Source organism: Diceros bicornis, chromosome 26 (genome assembly GCF_020826845.1).
Source record: "Diceros bicornis minor isolate mBicDic1 chromosome 26, mDicBic1.mat.cur, whole genome shotgun sequence".
Lineage (NCBI taxonomy): Eukaryota > Metazoa > Chordata > Mammalia > Perissodactyla > Rhinocerotidae > Diceros > Diceros bicornis.
Window position 1 is genome coordinate 33,179,608 of NC_080765.1, and position 19,990 is coordinate 33,199,597.

The following is a 19,990-nucleotide window of genomic DNA, read 5'->3' on the forward strand; positions in this document are numbered from 1 at the left end:
TGCAAACCAGGTGGTGTGGACTGGGCAGGTGGACTGTAGCCAGGCCCAGCGCGAGAGCGGGAGGGGAGCCCTCTTGAGAAGATGGGTGGAGTATTTTTGAATCAGGTCTCTCCTCCTCCCCCACCTCGTGGGTGTGGGTGCGTGCCACCTGCGTGTGGTGACGTGAAGGGGTTACATGGGAAAAGGAGTACTGATGGCTTTTTAATATTGTTATTATAAAATATATATGCACACACATACATATACGCATACATATGTGTATGTATAATACAACCATACAGGAGACGGTAGAAGAGAAAGTAAAAACCCCTAATCCCCCCTAATTAGAGGTAACTACTCTTACTAATTTATTGTAGCCTTCTCTCCACGATTATACACACTTATGTATATGTGCGTGGACGTGTATGTATGTGTATATGTGGTATGTGCGCATGCGTGTCTATATGTATATATCTCCATTCTCTGTTGTTAGCATCCAAAATATATACACTTTCTGCAACTTTCTCTTTTCACATAATATGCCTTGGACATTTTTCCATATTAGCATATACAAATATTCGTTGAGCACCTCTTAGGAGCCAGGCAGCGTGCATACATTGGTGAACAAATTAGACAAAAACCCCAGTTTCATCAGGCGAATCCTTGAATGGGGGGAGCCAGGCAGGAAACGAAACAGTAACTGAATTATGCCGTGGAGAGATGATGTCCAGTTCTCAGGAGAAAACAGAAGCAGAGAAAGAGGACAGCGAGGGATGGGGTGTGGGTTGCAACTTTTTAAAAGGTGGCCAGGGAAGGCCTCATGGAGAGGTGACACTTGGACCAAGACGTGAAGGGGATCAGGGATGGGCTGTGTGGATGTTTGTGGGAAGAGCGTTCCAGCCAAAGGACCAGCCAGTGCAAAAAGGCCTTTACGTGGGGGAAACAACAAGGAGATCGGTGTGGCTGACGTGGACTGTAGAGCCCCCTAATTAGTTCTAATGGCTGCATGATATTCCATTAAGTCAATGAGTTGAAGAACAATGCATTTAATTAGTGCCCTGCTGGTAACATTGGGGTCGATTCCAGCTTTTTGCAGTTAGAAGCATTATTGGAGTGAGCATCCGTACATGTCTCTCTGCTCATATATCCAAATGTACCATGAGCTGAAAACCCAGCAGTGGGATTGCTTGGTCAAAGCATACATGTTTGTCCATTTTGATACCTAACGTCAAAATTTACAATCCAAAAAAAAAAAAAAGAAGAAGTGCAGCTTTTACTCTTTTGTGTTTTCTTGAAGCATGCAATTGAAACATGGGTTTCGGTGACTTGGGCAAATATTTCAGTCCCTCTGTGACCCAGGCAGGCTCCAACTCCTGCCCCTTGCAAGAGGATTCTTGTAATGATGAAATAAGCAAGCTTGGAAATTATTAAGTGCTGAGCAACTATGAAGTGATATTTTTTATCATTCTTTTTCACCTGTAAAAAGCATTCTTATTTTTAATTATGTATTATATAATAATTCAAATATACGGAAAAGTACAGAAAAACAATCACGGGCAGCCATGGAGCCCCTCCCCAGATCTGCCTCTGATTCGTCTTTCATTTCTTAGTTGGCATAAGCAAGACAGCTTCACATTGGTTGCTGGCTTCGAAAACCTAGTGTTTGCAATTACTTTATTTTTAAATGAAATGAGTGAAAAAGTGATCAATTGACTTCATCAAGATTTAAAACTTTTGCTCTTTGAAAGACATAGTTAAGTAAAGAAAAGAGCAAGGCACACCCTGAGAGGTGTGTTTTTGCAAAACATATCCAACAAAGAGCCTGTGTCCAGAATATGTAAAGAGTTCTTGCAACTCAATAACAAGACAGACAATCCGTGACTCAATAAAAAGTGGGCAAAAGATTTGAACAGACACACTTCACATGAAGATACACAGATGGCAAAGAAGCACATGAAAAGATGTTCTGCCTCGTTAGTCATTAGAAATGCAAAGTAAAACCACAATAAGATCCACTGCGTACCCACTAGAACTGCTAAGTTTAAGAGACTGAAAATACCAGTGTTGACAAGGACGTGAAGCAGCTGGAGTTCTTGTACATTTCTGGTGGGAATGCAAGATGCTGTAACCACTTTGGAAACCACTATGCTATCGCCTTATAAAGTTAAATATATATTTACCATACAAACCAGCAATTCCACTCCTAGGTATTTATCCAAGAGAAATGAAAACATACATCCACAAAAAATCATGTATACACATGTTCCTAGCAGAGTTATTTGTAGTAACAACAACCCAAATGTCCATCAACTTATGCATGGATAAACAAATTGTGATACATCCATACATTAGAATACCACCCAGCAATGAAAAAGAATGAGATATTAATATACACACACGGATGAATCTCAAAAACATTATGCTAAGTGAATGCCAACGACTATATACTGTATGATTCCATTTTTATGAAATTCTAGTACAGGCAAAATTATAGTGACATGGGGCTGGCCCAGTGGTGTAGCAGTTAGGTGTGCTCACTCTGCAGGTGTGCTCACTCTGCTTCGGCAGCCCGAGGGTTCGCAGGTTCAGATCCTGGGCCCACGCCGATGCACCGCTTGTCAGGCCATGCTGTGGCGGCGTCCCATATAAAGTGGTGGAAGATGGGCACAGATGTTGGCCCAGGGCTGATCTTCCTCAGCAAAAAGAGAAGGATTGGCATCGGATGTTAGCTCAGGGCTAATCTTCCTCACACACACACACACAAAAATTATAGTGACAGAAATCAGCAGATCAGTGATGGCCTGGGAGTAGGGCCTGCTTGGGTCTGGGAGGGGATGGAGGGAGAAGGGACAAGTGGGAACTTTTTTGGGAAGAAAGAATTACTCTATATCTTGATTGTGGTCATGGTTACACATTTGTATACAATGATTAAAATTCATCCAACTGTATACTTAAAATGGATGGATTTTATTCTATATAAATAATACTCCAGTAAAGAAAACCGAGGGGAAATTTTTTTTTTAGATGAACCAAGTGGATGTGATTTTAATTTGCATTTCTCTGATAACTCATGGTGTGGATAATCTTTTAGGTGCTTTTCGTGTGGAAGGAGGAAGGCGTTCAGGCAGGGGCATGTTCTGAGCAGGCTCCGGTGTGCTCACTGGTCCAAAGTAGACTTGAACCTTTTATGTGGTGTTGTGATCAGACAAAACATCAGCGTGCTAGACCCTTCAGCTCAGGCCCAGGACAGTGTTTCTGGCCATGTGTGGTCTGGGTATTGTGGTCATTGGGATAACCTGGCGGGACCCACTGGGAGCTCCTCGCCATCTCTCCAGGTCCTCCTGTCTTTTCACTCCCGTGTCCCCGATGGTTCATCAAGTTCCCTTCCTGCTCTAGGACCCAACAGCCCTGTGACCAGCCTGTGAACTGAAGTGTCACACAGACCTGGAAATTGATATTTCTGTGGTATAAAGAAGCAAGGAAAGACTGTAACGTAGGACAGCGAGCTGTTTGTGTGTTTGATTTTTTTTTTAACCGCAACATTTTATTAAGAAACTTTTTAAAAATATTGAAAGAATTGTTCAGTCAACACCCATATTCCAACCGCCTAGATTCTACAATGAACATTTTGCTGTTGGCTTTATCACACATCTATCCATCCCTCTATTTATCTCTCAACTCATATTTTTTTTCATGCGTTTCAGGGTCAGTTGCAAACATTAGTCCCATTTGTTTGTTTTTTCAAGTTGACTTTTTGTTGAAGTGTAACATACATACCTACAGAAAATCGTTACGTAGGCATAATTGATGGAATCATTGGCCATTGGTGATGAAGTCAATCTCCTGGCCCTCTCCTCTGTGGAGGTTGTGGAAGGGGGTGGGGACTGAAAGTTCCAAGCCTCTAATCATGCCTTGGTCTTTCTGGCACCCAGCCCCCATCCTGAAACCATCTGGAGCCCCCAGCCACCAGTCATCTCATTAGCATACAACAAGACACTCTTATCTCTCTGAAGATTCCAGCGTCTTAGAAGCTCTTGTGTCATGAACCAGGCACTGAGACCAAATATCGTAACAAAAGATGCTCCTATCATGCCTATCACTCAGGAAATTACGAGGGTTTTAGAAGCTCTGTGTCAGGAAGTGGGGGCACAGACCGAATATATGGTTTTTATTATGTCACACCGTCGTGCCCATTCCTTTACATGTTGTCTGTGGCTGCTTTCTGCTACAATGGTGGAGTAGATGCGACAGAGACTGTAGGTGGCCCTTGAGGCCTAAAATATTCACTATTGGACCCTTGATGGACAAAGTTTGTCTACCCTTGCCTGAAAGTAACACCTCTGGCTTCTCTTTTATTCATTTTATTATTTTATTTATTCTCCTTTATCCTTTATTCACTCCTCCCAGGGAAGAATTGACTTATCTGGTTGGGAACATGGTGAGTTTGCATCTAGGGGTCCACGGTCTTCTGCTGGATGGGCTTAAGGAGTTAAAGGTCTCCCAGCCTTCCTCCTTTCTCTGGAACCTACCCTTTTTTCCTGAGGAAGACTCGCCCTGAGCTAACATCTGTTGCCAATCTTCCTCTTTTTGCTTGAGGAAGATTGTCCCTGAGCTAACATCTGTGCCAATCTCCCTCTATTTTGTATGCGGGTCGCCACCACAGCATGGCTGACGAGTGGTGTAGGTCTGCGCCCAGAATCCAAACCCACGAACCCGGGCTGCTGAAGCGGAGCACGCCAAACTTAACCACCAGGCCACAGGGCCAGCCCCCCAAGTGCACTGGCATTTTTAAAAGCCTTCCAAGTGATTCACATGTTTGTGATAGTTCTTCTTTATTTTCTCAATTATTTTAGAAGATGGAGAGGGGAAGATTTCATTAATTATCCCCCTAAAGCTTTGACAGGTGTCTTGTAACTAGCTCTGAAAACCGTTCTGTGAACATTTCCCCCAAGCCATGCCAGCCTCTCTGAAACAAATGTACAAAGATAATCCTCACTTAGATGTGTAAATTTTGATTGTTCATGTAAAAACAAGCACATTACATTACAGTCACACTTTTAAATGCTTCCTTCTAGACGGTGTGACTCACAAACAGATCTGAAAGTGATGCTTCAACCCATATGTCGCCTTCATAAACGCAGGCTCCACGTGGCTCAGTTTCCACACAGGCGTAAAGAAGGGGTCTAGCTGTGGTCCAAAGGAATTTTAAAAGAAATTTCAATCTTGACTTCTCTGTCTTGAGGAAGGAGAAAGAAATCTAATTTGTAAGCCATGGCAGCGTTTCTCAGAGGCCCCTTCCTTCCCTCCCTGATTTTCTCTCACCCTGAGTTTGCTCTGGAATTTCTTCTATGTCGAGCTTCAAACTCTCTCTAGCTCTGTTGAGGTGACTTCTCTCCCTCCCTCCCTCCTCAAGTCTCTCAGGTCTTTTTCCCTCTAGATCTGCGTAGCCTCTCATGTCTCAATGGCTTTCCGTTGTTGTTGTTGGTGGTGGTGGTGGTGGATTAAGTATTAATGAAAGGAAACCCCAAAACATATCCTTTTCCCTTTAGGCAGCATTTCTCAGCCTCGACACTCGTTGACATTTTGGACCAGATAATTCTTTGCTGTGGGGCTGGCCTGTGCATTGTATAATGTTAGAAGAATCCCTGGCCTCGACTTACTAGATGCCAGTAGCAACCCGCACCCCCAGTTGTGAGAATCCAAATGTCTCCTGACATTGCCAGATTTGGGGGCAACGTTGGCCCCAGCCAGGAACCACTGCATGAAAGGAATTCACTCTAAGCCCGTATTGCCTGTAGACCTGGGCAAAAGGGGCGTCTACCCTGGGTTCCGGGGTTTAAATGGGGTGTGGGGTCTGATGGCAGGGAGTCCAGACAGTCAAGCAGATGTGCCCACCTGGAGCCCACGTCTTCCTTTCTAGATCACCTCCGAGTGCTGGGATCCCAGGATTTCCCACCCAAATGACCTGAGCCAGTTTCCTGGCCTGCTCATGGCTCTTTCCAGGTCCATCCTCAGGAAGGCAGGCCACGATGCCAGTGTGACCTCTAGACCCAAGGAGATAATAACAGTACTTATCTTGAAAATAGGGTGGTTGTGTGGATTAAGTAATTTACTGCATCGAAAGTCCATAGAACAAGCGCTGGCATGACTCTAGAAGTGTTAGGGGCTGTTATTATGTTTTTCATATCAATAGTCCCTAAACATAAGACAGCTTCCTTGTCTGCTGCTCGCCTGAAGAAGCAGCCATTCTTTCAGACGTTGGAAGCAAACTTGACCCTGCTGGCCCCTAGAGAGATGGTGTGAAGGTCTCCAACATGACACTGTATTGAGGGCCCTTCTGACTCTTGGCACCTCTTGCCTTACATGCCAGCTTGAGGACCCAACTCCCCTACAAACACACACGTGTACGATATATTTCTACTCCTAATCTTGTCCTTGTCACTTCCAGTGACAGGGAGTCAATGGAAGGGGGAATGGGTGACACTTCTTTTTGAGATGGGAGGAGAAATGATGCTGAGCTGTGGTTTCAATTTCTGCTGTGCCACCTGCTGGCTGTGTGACCTTGGGCACACAGCCTCCTAACCTCTCTGAACCTTTAATTCCCCTCTGCAAAATGGGGAGATAAATAGTACCTTCTCTAATAGGATTGTGGTGTGGATTAAGTCCAAAATGTATATAAAGTACTTTGCTCCGTGCCTAGTATACAGAACTCAGGATTCAGTATTGCTGATTTTTAATTATTATTATACTGTGATCTAAATTGTCATTGTGACTGTTGGAAGGAAAAACATGGAGAAAAAAGTTCTGTGTGAGCAGCTGCTGTCAATCACAAAATGAGCCAAGAAAGCTTGAAAAACATCACCCTTAAGTCATGGATGAAACTTCTTAGAACCAAAGAAATGTCATAGCTGGAAGGGGCCTTAAAACCTACATATACCCACCCATTGTATAAATGGGAAAACTGAGGCCCAAGGAAGGGATATAATTTAGCTTGTTTTGAAGAAAAATTGAAACAGCTTCTAGGTTTCAGAGAGAAGAAAAAAGAGGGAGTGCTATAGTTTGAGGAAGTTTTGCAAAAGTTGAAAAGAGAATGGGTACCACCTTTGTTGGGGTGTCAGAGCTGGCCTGTGGGAGGGGAGAGGGGGGAGGAGACGGGGATGTGTGGACTGCTTTGGGGCTCCTCCACGGATTGAGATAACTCATGAACATGCCAGTGAGGTGTGGGGATCCCTCCGCGGTGAGGAGTTAGGGACGACTGTGAAGCAACCCAGGATGAGTTTTGCTGGCTTAGTGCAGTTTTCCAGAAACGGGGGAGCAGCTCAGCCCAGCACCCCAGAGGTGGTGGATTTTGGGGGACAGTGATGAGGTGGGGTTCCGGCCGTGATCTGGGGGCACCCCTGCGCTGTGCTGTCAGGCTCGAAGCTGCATGTGGGGGCATCACCTTGTGAACCCAGCATGCAGAATGGGGAGCTGTGGAGTCTGCTCCAGTTGGTAAAGATGGAGAGGTTTTTTTCCTTTGAATTTGCGGTGTTTATCACACCCACACTCTAAGTCATCCAGCTTCCCTTCCAGAACCGTCTGCCTTGGCAAACTAAATTAGCAACCAAAAGAGTTTAGCTCTTGCAGGGAAGAAGAAATTCATTTTTACAGCAAATATCAACATGTGAAAGCCTTGACTTGCCCCTGACCTGCTCAGGGTACCTGGATTTTGACTGGAGCCATGAGTGGTCTCCCTGCACCTCTCTGGGCCTCAGTCTCCCCAGCTATAAAATGGGCCAGTGAGAGCAGCTGCCTTAGAGCAGTGGTCTCAATGGAGGGAGGTGGCTTATGCTCCCAGGGGACGTTTGGCAATGTCTGGAGATTCTTTGGGTTGTCACAACTGGGGACTGCTAATGGCATCTAGTGGGCAGAGGCCAGAGGTGCTGCTAAACATCCTACAGTGCTCAGAATAGCCCCCCACAAGACAGAGTGATCTGGCCCAAAATGGCAGTAGTGCCAAGGGTCAGAAACCCCCCTCTAGAGAGTTGATGTGAAGATTAAGTGGATTAAGCCATGTGATGTGCTTAGCCCTCGGCCATACACATGGTAGGTGCTTAACCAAGCAGTGTCACCCTCCATGCTCCTTCAAAGCCTGGTCCTTGAGCCCTGCTGGGTGCCTCTCATCATGCTTTGGTTTTGCCAGTTGTGTTTCTCCACCCTGAATTGCCATGGCGATTGGCGCTGCAGAAGCAGACAGATACATCGGTAATTCTTTAGAGACAAGTTGATTCTAAAATTCCAGAAAGGGGACTATGCAGGGTGTGTCCGTGCCCTGTGTGAGGACGGAACTGGGCGTTAGTGACTCGCCTGTCCGCACAGAGGGCCATCCTCTGAGATTGTAGCCATCAGGATGCTTGAGGGAGAGAGCACAGTGTGACAGGGGACAGAGCAGGGTCCCGGGCACCTCGATTGCTCTACCCTGTAGTCATTGGGGGAGGGGCACGAAAAGGGTTTTGTTTGCGTAAATTTTCCACTTACTGAACGCTTTTCCCTTAAACTTTAAAAAAGGCTTTAAATTTTTAACTGTTTGATAGAAAATATTTCATACCTCCTTTGACCCATTAACCAGAACATTGAGCTTTCTTACTGATTCAGAGTCATAATTATAAGAATAAATGATCACACAGTGAGCATCCCTCAGCCCCATCGAGGAGTAAAGGGTTGTTTGCCCCTTCACCCAATGGCGCCGTTCTGCTGTACTTTGAGTTCTTTTATCTGTCGAGTAGTCACAATCCACTAAATTAATTTAATTACTCCAGGTGGGGAAACCAGATGACCAAGTTTATTCGACTTATGTCTAAATCCATGAAGAGTAAATAGGTTCTAAGAGAACATGTGAGGAGCCCTCTTCAGGGGTTTTGGGCATCTTTGTGACATCTATTCTGACTGTTCAGGTGCCTTTTTGTCACTCTCTGGATTGTATAGGTTGTCAGGAAGTTGCCTTCCCATGACTAGGGTGCATTGGGTATATACATTGTCCAGTTGTATATTAGTGACTGCAATCAAATGAGTCCCCCATCACAGCCGGTGGGGATATTTGGGGGTACCTTCCAACAGATTTTCTAAATGTGATTGTTTCTAAAGAGGAGGAATGTAGGGATCTAGTTATGAGGAATTTGCTTCCTTTACAGTTTATTTGCTGCAAATACTGCGAGTTTTATCCCCAGCTAGCCCAGTGACTTGGTTTCCTTATCTATAATGTGGAGGGGGCAGGGGTATCTGGCCTGCTGTCTCTGAGCCCCATTCTGGATTCTTGAAGAATCCAGTCAATTCCTGTTCTCTCCAACAACACACCCCTAGAATTTACAGTCTTGGCAAATCTTGATCTTCTCCCAGGCAACTTTTATAATAGAAGTTATTCATTCTATTCAGCTTCAGCTTATTATAATTTGCATTTAAATGTTTTGGTTTTTAAAGGGCTGTTAAGATTGCCATAAGTTTACCAACTGATTTGCAAATACGAAGGGCTGCCAGTTAACTCAGATGGCCAGAGCAGCAACTGCTTCCGGTCAGAAAGGCTGAGTCACCGAAGAGCTCCCACCTTTCAAGGGCCAGATGACTCAGCAAGCCAAGTTACTTTGCAAATTGGGATAAGGAGCGTAGGCTATTAGACTTCCTTTCACTCTTCTTCCCCTTCTGGCAATTTAGATGTGGATTCTCTAATAACGACTTATTTTTTTCCTTTGTTTTCTTTCCAAAATAACATGTGCTTATCAGAAGTTCAAACTATACACACTTACATAACACAGAAAGTGGAAAGTTCTCTGCTTCCCTCCCTAGAGAGAGCCACTCTTAACAGTTTGGTGAACATTCTTCCAGAAATTGTTTTCTATTCTATATATTAACATTTTTTTTTTTAAACAAAAAGAGAGTGTGTTTACATATACTGTTTTGCAACTTGATTTTGTCTCCTAGCAATATGTCTTGGAGATTTTTCCATTTTGTGTATATAGGTCTGTCTCATTTTTATATATAGGTCCGTCTCATTTTTAACCGAAACATTGGTTTCCATGGTGTTGTTACATCAGAAATTATTTAATTAGTCCCCTCCAGTTTCAGTCTGGGTGCCTCCCAAAGCTGATCCTAAGACAGTGACTTGGGTGCAAATAGGCTTCTGGGGAGGTGATCCCAGGAAACAATGACAAGAGAGTGGGGAAGTAAGACAGGAAAGGCCAGTCCAGGATGTTTGATGATTGGGCACCTGCAGCTCAGGAGGTCCCCGAGACCCCCATGAAGTTCAGTGATTCTCTGAAGGACTCACAGAACTCAGAAAAGCTGTTGTACTCCTGGTTACAGTTTATTACAGTGAAAGGATACAGACTAAAATCAGCAGAGGGAAAAGGCGCCTAGAGCAGAGTCCGGGAGAGCCCAGGCGTGAGCTTCCAGTTGTGCTCTCCCACTGGAGTCACATGGATGGCACTTAATTCTCCCAGTAACGATGTGTGGCAGCATGCTCTGAGTATTGCCCACCAGGGATGCTCACTCGAGCCTTAGCGTCCCGGATATTGATTGGGAGTCAGTCACATAGGCATGGCTGACTGTCAGAGCAGCTGTCCCTAGTCTCCAGCCCCTTCAGAGGTCAAGCTGCTATTGAGTGGCCCAAGGCCTCTGCCATAAATCGCACTGTTAGCATAGACTGGCATGGCCCAGGCAGAGAGCTGTGGGTGCTCGTGGTAGGACAGTAGCCACAGAAGCTGCGGTAGCCTCCAGGGTGGGCTGAGGGGGTGGGCAGGGCAGCAACAGCCTCGGCCATACTTCCTCATGGACATGTTTGTTATTTCCATTTTTCATTCTCACAAGCAATGTTCTGGAGCAGGGATCAGTAAACTCCATAAAGGGCCAGATAGTGAATGCTTTCAGCTTTGTGGGCCACACGGTCTCTGTTGCAACTACTCAGCTCTGCTGCTGTAGCACAAAAGCAGCCGTAGCCATCATGCAGATGAATGAGCCTGACTGGGTTCCAATAAAACTTTATTTACCAAAAACAGGTGGCAGGCCAGATTTGGCTTAGAAACTCTAGTTTGCCAACCCCTGCTATAGAGAATATCCTTGTATGTATATCTTTGTTTGTGCAGATAATTCTGTGCGATAAATCCCTAGAAGTAGAATTGCTGAATCACGAGTTATGACATTCTTATTTTGAGCAGATACCATGACCCTCCTCCAAAAGTTGAACCTACTTTCTCTTTCACTAAGAGTGCATGAGAGTGTTGGAGATTCCTTTTCTTAAAACCCTTTTCCCAAGGAAGCAAAACCTATACTCATTTACTAGGGTGTGTCCGCGTTTTCATTCTTGAGCTTTGGAGAGGCACAGGAAGATAGAACATTTTGCCCCCAAGGAAGAAAACCAAATGAGGCCTGAAATGGTCTCATAAACAATATCATGCTTTAGATTCGAGGCCCACAGAGAAGGGGACCTTGGTAACTTGTTCTCATTTGGTGAGGTCAAAGCTTACGTTGCCCACTAGACATGGTTCAAAAGAGTCCTAAATGTTACCTATTCCAAAAAAATTTTTTTCAAATGCATCAGAGAGCTCCTTAGCAATTTCCTTTATTAAGCAAAGATTCCATTCTTAATTTTTCCCTTCTGGAAGGGATTGTCATGTAAATGAGGTCCACCTATGCATACTGAGCACTTGACCAAGGGTACAAAAAATATACATGGTCCATTTTTTGTCCACAGAGCTGACAGGTACAGGACACTCTTGACTGAGACAGCATAGCGTTTCACTTAGCCTAGTTCACCCTGTGTCTTTTTGGTTTGTAGAAAGTTGACGGGGTTTTTGTTTTTTCACTTTTCTCTTTTCCCCCACTTTTATCGTTTGGAATTCTTGATGTGAACCCCACAGGGGAGAACAGAGGCTCATTTGCATTCAAGCTCTGTTTTTGGCTGCATATCTTAGCTGGTTTATTTGATCATCCGCATCCCTCCTGGGATCCAGCCCGCCTTTGCTCGGCTCACGCTGGGTGAATCTGTGATATTTCTCATTCTGTGGTCCTTCGTTGATAATACAGACATGGCCTGCTTTCCCTTCAGCGAGATGGCATGCCTGGACTACCCACATGCAGATAAAGAATTAGGCGGAACTCGGCTGGGAAGATAAATCAAGCTAACCATCTCATTAGGCTTGAAAGACACAAATTAAGCTTGCATTGGAATTGACAAAGAAGCCTTCCCAAAAGACAGGCAGTACAACAAGGGGTTTAAGAAATCACCATAGGCGTTTCTCTCTGGAAATTTGCCTCAGTTGCTTGGAATAGAGGAAACAGGAGGTCTCTTTTATAAAAGGTCAACAGACAGAAATTTAGGATCAAAAAAGCAGTATATTAGTGAGCACTTATTGAGAGTAGGTCCTGTGTGCTGAGAGCTTTACACACATTATCTCATCGAAACCTCACAATGACTTGTGAGGTAAAGTACTATGAAGATTCCTGTTGAACCCACGAGGAAACTGAGTCTCAGGGGGATTCCTTCACTTGTCTCAGGGTCCCAGAGCTAGTCAAATGACAGAGCTCGGATTCACCTAGGATGCCTGGCCCCAGGGCCACAGCTTAACCTAGTGGTTCTTATCCAGGATGAACTGCCCCCCCAGATATTTGGCCATGTCTGGAGACATTTTGGGTTGTGACAACTGGGGAAGGGGGTGCCACTGGCGGCTAGTGGGTAGAGGCCTGAGGTGCTGCTAACCATCCTGCAATGCACAAGACAGCCCCACAGCAAGAATGATCCAGCCCCGCTGTTAACAGTGGCATGACTAGAAACCCTGTGTAACCACTCAACTGGATCCCAGTGATGGCTGACTGTTCCACTAGAACTATCCAACTGTCGTGCTCTGTAGGCAGCGTGGTTAGGCTACAGGTTGAATATTGCAGGGGGTGCAGTTCTCTGGCAGAAGGAACAGCCAGTGCAAAGGCTGGGAGGCGGGAGCGTGCCTGGCATGGTGAGGGACAGCAGGAAACCCAGTGTGACAGGAGAGAGACTCGGGGAGGATGAGGTGAGGGAATCAGGGAATTCTCACCATTCAGAGAAACAGACAATGACCTAAAAGCAAGGACCCCATGTTTGCAGTTAAGGAATGCGTAGACTAACGGCCTCTGTCTTGTTCCTGCCTCCCTGTTCTGTACCCCTCCTCCCTCCTGCCTCCTCCCCGCCTGCACTCGCCCTTCTGGCTCCCTAGTGTTCGGCCACAACATGAAAAGCAGCAACGACTTCATCGGAAGGATCGTCATCGGCCAGTACTCCTCGGGCCCCTCCGAATCCAACCACTGGCGGCGGATGCTCAACACTCACCGCACGGCCGTGGAGCAGTGGCACAGCCTGAGGTCCCGGGCTGAGTGTGACCGCGTGTCTCCTGCCTCGCTGGAGGTGACCTGAGGGCTGCGGGGAAGGCAGCATTCACCTGTGAAAAAAAAAGGAAGAAAATTTGAGACAGAAAAAATGTGTCACATACCTATTGCATCCACACCTGCGTACACACACACAACACACACAGACAGACACACACACACACCACGCCAAATCCTCTCAGAACTGAGAGGAAGCTGACTACTGATCACAAAATGGCCTCCCTCAATGAGTGAGGCCTCAGAACTTTCCGGAAGCCCCATCCATGTGTCACGAGCTGAGTGGGCTCTGCTGTGAGACTTATTGGCAGTGCTTGCTCTTGTTGGTACCCCTGCCCCAAAATGCACTTTCAACCCTCAGGCCAGAGAAAGGGCCTCCCTCAGGGCGCCGACCTCCATCGAGACGAAATTTTCCGAGAGGTTGGCCAGTGTGTGGGAGGCCTGACCCCCGCGCCCAAAATGCACACCCACTGGGTGTCTTCTGAACGGGCTGCTGTTCCCAGGGGTTCTTCAAACCTGATACCTTTCCCCAAAAGTGTAAGTACTTTGTCTTCTCTTTAGTGGACATGATAAATAGGTTAGACCATTTGGAAAAACCAAATGGCAACAAAAAATATTCCAGCGTAGGAAACTTCCCTGGCTTAACTGAGTTTGTCCTTGTGTTAGCTTATTCCTGGGGACCCCATGCGGGTACGTATGTGGATGTTCTCGTGCGTGTGCCCTCACAGTTGAACACGTGTGTGCCTGTGTGTCCCCTTGGCGAGCAAGGTGGTGGGCCGGGACCTCAACCCTGACCACTCCCTTTTCTCTGCCTCTCTCATCAGTGAAATTTCACTGTGTCCTCCTGTCTGTCAGGACCCCACCTTCAGTAACAGTAGCGTGTCCGTATGTCAAATAAATAGAATATAATAGAGCAAAAGTAACATTTTTTGACTGAATCATGGTGATTGTGACTCGCAGAAGACCTGCAATGGACAGTTACGTGGATTAAAACGGCCGCCACACCCAAACACGCCCCCATCCAGGATGGACTCCTTCCTTGTCACACTCTGAGGATCTCTCTGTGTTTGTATGTGAACCGAAGTCATTTCTCTCGTGCTAAGGAATTCGTGTAGTTAGAATAGATCTCTCTCTGTTGGATGCTTCTGTATCTTTTCCCACAGCATATTGTCTGGCATAAAGGGGAGCTATTTAATGAAATTAAAGATTATTTATTTGTGCCATGCATTCGAGTTATCTTTTTCTTCACGCATGTGGGGCATCGAGGGCGCGAGGGTGTCTCGGTTACTGCGGCTGTGTAACAAACCATCCTGACCACTCCAAAGCGCTGATATGGCGTGGAGGTCAAGAGAGAAAGGCAGGAGGGCTGGGTTGGGTTACGTTTCTCCGGAGAGAAAAAGATGAGGCATTTTCCCGCTCTATAAAATGGCTTCCTTACCGTGATTGTACAGAAGAGGATAAAAGCCTGAGAGAGCAAACAGAATGAGAAAAGACAGGTACGTAACAGGCATTCAGGACTAGAGATGAGGGAATACCGTGATTGGACCCATGGGCTTTGGGCTAAAGAAGCCATGGTTCAAATCCTGGGCCCACCACTCCCCACCCATGCACCCTTGCACAAGCCACATAACTTCTCTGAGCCTCAGTCTCCTTGTTATCTTAGTTAGGGTACCTCCAAAGCAGACCTTGAGGCGAGGACCCGGGTGCAGACAGTTTATTTGGGAAATGACCCCAGGAAGCATACATGGAAGAATAAGTCAGGGAAAGGAGAAACACAGATAAAGCCTGCGTTAATTAGCACTGTGGGCGGCTGGGGCTCAGTCATGCTGGGGACCCATGTAGAATACACTTGAGAATTATCATTACGGGGAAGCTGGAGTATTTAACTGCTGACCCATATCCCTCAGGGCCTGAGGGTTGCCCCTGGAGGCGTTAAATGTTTGGCACTCAAGGACTGTCCTGTGTGGGCTGAGCAAGCTCCCAGAGCACCGAGAAATCCCCGGGGCAGAGAATGAGGTGCATGTGCTCAATCAGGTGAGCAGTCTATGCGCACGGCCCCGGGGAACTTTACTGCAGCCACAGGGAACTTAGGTGGACTGAGGGCTACGAGGTGGGGCATGCCAAACACCTCATTTAGTCCTCACACAGCAACCCACAGGGAGATGTTCTTAGTCACCTTTTTCAAGTTAGGAAGCTGAGGTTTAACGAGATTAATGGCGAGTAAGCCATAGAGCTAGAATGCCAGCCCAGGCCCCTCTGACTCTAGAGCCTGTTATGAGCGGAATTGTGTCCCCCTCAAAAAAGATATGTTGGTGTCCTAACCCCTAGTACTGCAGAATGTGACCTTATTTGGAGACAGGGTCTTTACAGAGGTGATCAAGAGGAAGTGAGGTCATCAGGGTGGGCTGTAATCCAACATGACTGATGTCCTTATAAAAAGGGGAAATTAGGACACAGAGACAGATACGCACAGAGGGAAAACTGTGCAGAGACACAGGGAGAAGACAGCCGTCCACAAGCCAAGCAGAGAGGTCTGGAACAGATCCTTCCCTCACAGCCCTCAGCGGGAACCAACTCTGCCGACACCTTGATTTTGGACTTCTGGCCTCCAGAACTGTGGACAATGAATTTCTGTTGTTTAAGCCTCCCAGTCTCTGGCACTTAGTTACAGCAGCCCCAGGAAATGAATACAGAGCTGGTGTGGCTAACCGCTCTGCTGGGCTGTCACATCCGAAAATAGAGTGACAGTTCTTACCCCATGGGGTTGACGTGAGGATTAGTGGCAATAATGCCTGCAAAGTCTTAACATACGGTCCTCGATGGCTATTCCCACTAGGCACCCGTCAGGCAGCGTTTTCTGGTTGACCCGAGGGACCAGTAGGAGGGCAGATGTCAGAGCCGTCCACGTCTCCAAGGATAGAGTTTGTCAGGAGACAAGGGAAATGTGTTCAAAGGTGAAGGAATGACTTGGTTTCTATAGAAACCTGGGCCCAAGGTGCCCTATTGTGGCCCCCCATGTGTTTTACTTAGCGTCCTCCTTCTCAGCTAGGAGGTGGGAAAGGAGATGCATGGGCCACCTACACACCCGAGTTCAAAGGAAGAAGGTGGGGCAGGAGGGGTGCTGTGAAGTTTTAAAGCCACGTCTATTTTCCCAGGGCCAATCCTTGAGTCCTCTCACCCCTTGGGTCTCCAGAACCCCTCGGGATTCCAGTCCACCCCCTGGGACTTGACAGAAGCTACAACCTCTGGCCAGCCTTGCTCAGATATGATGGGTCCCAGGGCACCAGGAACGGCTATTTGGGCACCGATATTTCACTCCCAGAAAGCTGGGAATCACTGCCAGGGAGAGGAAGAAAGATTCATTTTTTTCTTCTGGGTGGCCTGTCTTCCACTGCCAGTGGGATACCTGCCCTTTTTCATGTGCAAAAATCCATTTAAAATAACTCAAGAATGGTCACCGCTATGTAAAACCTAAAAACGTATGCCTAGAGAAAAGACTGGAAGGCATTGCCTTGAAGGTTGCCAGCGTTATCCTTTGGGAAGTTGTTTTTCTACTCAACTTTATACCTTCCTGTACAGTATTTTCGAAGGTTCCATGGTGATCTAATGGTAGCTAACATATATTGAGTGCTTTTCATGTGTCAAGCATTGTTCTAAGCATTTATATGAGGGAAGTATTAATTTGTTCCCATTTTGCAGATGAGGAACCTGAGGCTTAGGGGGATTAAATGATCAGTGTGGTCACACAGCAGCAGGTCTGGAATTTGATCACGGATGTGGCTGAATTGAAAGCCATGAAATGAACTAGCTTTTCCTATCCTTTTTATAATGGTGGCAAGGGGTAGGGGACTTTGTTTTATTGGTAAATAAATGCCATTTTTAAGAAGCTAAGAAACGAAAGGAGGTGATGAAAGAGAGAGAGAAAGAAAGAAAGAAGGAAGGAAGGAAGAAAGGGAGGGAGGGGAGAAGGAAGGAAAGGGAGGGAAGGAGGAAAGGGAGGAAGAGAAGGAGGAAGGGGAGAGAGGGAGGAAAGAAAGGGAGGGAGGGAGGGAGGAAATCTTCACTGAACCCCCAGGCCACCATGAGCACAGTGTGTGTGTGAGTGTGTATGGGGGTGGGGGGGGCACCACATGATAAATACAGCTTTAAGAAGCCAGAAAATATATATTGTGTTACAAAGAGACTTCTACCTTCAAGTGACAGCAAAGATCATATTTGTTAGATGAAGAAGCTGTCTACTTTCTGGCCAGTAAACTTGAGGTCTAGGGAAGGGGTTGGCAAACTATGGCCTATGGGCCAAATCTGGCCCACTACTTGTTTTTGTAAATAAAGTCTTATTGGAACCCAACCAGGCCCATTCCTATAGTCTTTGGCGGAGTTGAACAGTTGTGACAGAGACCATGTGGCCTGCAAAGGCTAAAATATTGACTATCTGGCTCTTTACAGAAAAAGTGTAAGTTGCAGTTATGTAGGATGAATAAGTGTAGCTATCAAATGTACAGCATGATGACTATAGTTAATAACACTGTACTGAATACTGGAAATTTGCTAAGAGAGTAGATTTCAGGTGCTCGTCACAAAACAAAAGGTAACCATGGGAGGGGGTGATATGTTAATTAGTTTGACTATAGTATCATTTCACTATGTATATGTATACCAAATCATCATGTTGTACACCTTAAATATTATAATTCTATTAAAAAATAGAATTTAAAAAAAGTTTGCTTACCCCTGTCTAGAGCAATGCTTCATAAACTTCAATGTACACACGACCTCCTGAGATTAGTCAAAAAGCAGATTTTGATTTAGTGGGTCTGGGATGGGGCCAGAGATTCTACATTTGTAATGAGCTCCTAGAGATGCCCTGCTGCTGGTCCGTGGACCACAGGGGACTGAGCATGTAACTAATACTTTGTGTGTTTCCATCCAGAGATGGGCAGGAGCTGATTTACCCAAACCTTCAGCCGTCACATATCAACACAGATCATTAGGAGGTTTATGTGCCAAATCAAAAGGTCTTCCACTTTGGAAAGGATTTCCAGTGGCCTACCTTTGACCGCCCGCTTCTCCCCACCTGGTATGGCTACATTCAGAAGATGTTTGATTACCATGACAGCAGAGGCCTCCAAAATGCGGGGCACCAGATGATGGGGAGTGGGGAGAAAATATCCAAACTTTCTTCTATGTTTATATTTTGTATCAACCTTTTAAAAAAGTCAATTGGGGAAGAGGCGTTTTATAACAGACATGATATATTAATACAGTAAGTAGTGCATGCACATCACTTATATAATACACTCATACGCCACATAACAACGTTTTGGTCAACAACCGGCTGCATATACAACAATGGTCCCTTAAGATTAGTACCATAGAGCCTAGGTGTGTAGCAGGCTGTACCATCTAGGTTTGTGTAAGTAAGTACACTCCATGATGTTCGCCCAACGACAAAATCGCCTAACGATGCATTTCTCAGAACATATCCCGGACGTTAAGCGATGCGTGACTGTAAATGTATGTCATTTATAAATAAATAAGTGTGCATGCTCTGGAGCGTGCCCCAGCACAAAGGTTTTGAGGCAGCTGGTAGGCGTGAGGGCTGCTGCAGGCTGACACTGGGCCTGGGCTGTGCTTGTAGCCCGGGTCAGGCCCTGGCATGCTTTCTGCCCCAGGGCCAGCAGGGCAATGCACGCTGTGCGGGCACAAGTTAAGTTATTCCTCACAGGCACAGCAGTGCCTGTGGGTGTTCCAGAGAGAAAACGAGTGACTGGGACACGCTGGAGTCCTCCCTGGGAATGCCAGCTGCCCAAAGTGCCAGGGCACCTGGCTGAGCGTTGCAGGAGAGGAGGGGGGAATGCAGCGGGGAGAGTGTGCGGGGGACGCCAGGAAAAGGTTTGCTCGGGATCAGCGATAATCATGGCAAAATTTCCTGTCATTTATTGAACACCTACCACTTGCCAGCATCTATGCTAAGTATTATAAACAAATTATTTCATTTCATCTTGGTGAGGTAGGTTCTGGTATGATCCCCTATTTTATCAAGGAGGAGACAGGCTCAGAGAGGCAAAGGGACTTGCCTGAGGACACACGATGTGGAGAGAAGAAAGACTCCCATGCTGGGAGAGATTAATTCTCCATAAATGCAATGAGATCCCAAGGAAACAGCAAACCACACACCAGAACTGTGCCCTAATGATAACGTTTGCTTCTCTGTGTCGAGCACTTGCTCTGTGTCGAGAACTTTCTACTGCCGCCCCCTTTAACCCCCAGGAGACCCTGAAAGGAGAAGGTCGGGAGGAGGCTGAACCACGGAGGCCTTCCTGGGTGCTTCCCGGCAGCGGGGTCCCCCAAGCCTTCAGGGCAGGCAGGTAGGGGAGTGGGCCCCGGGGGAGCCCGAGCGCGCAGGCCCGGCGCCCTTCCCCAGCTCCACGCAATTGTCCCCATTGCTCTGCAAAGGAGGGCTAAGTCTCATCGGATCTTCAGATTTTCAACGAAGGCAGAAATCTAGACTTACACCTAAAATCTCCTGATTTTTATACCCTGACAACAAATTAAAAAGTTTTTTAAACACGGCATGGACCAAACAAATGAGATCCATGGGTGCGCTGCCTACGCTGACTTGGTGTTT

The 19,990-nt window shown here is 46.3% G+C and overlaps 1 protein-coding gene across 2 annotated transcripts in view; it reads left to right on the plus strand.

Moving 5' to 3' along the window:
• SYT17 (synaptotagmin 17) overlaps nt 1–14,589 on the plus strand; it is a 78,092-nt gene extending 63,503 nt beyond the window's left edge. For both annotated transcript variants that reach the window (XM_058569957.1, XM_058569956.1), the window contains exon 8: nt 13,197–14,589. In XM_058569957.1, the coding sequence (XP_058425940.1) occupies nt 13,197–13,393 (197 nt within the window). In that variant the 3' untranslated portion in view covers nt 13,394–14,589. The remainder of the gene's footprint in view (nt 1–13,196) is intronic.
• Nucleotides 14,590–19,990: the final 5,401 nt, after the last annotated feature.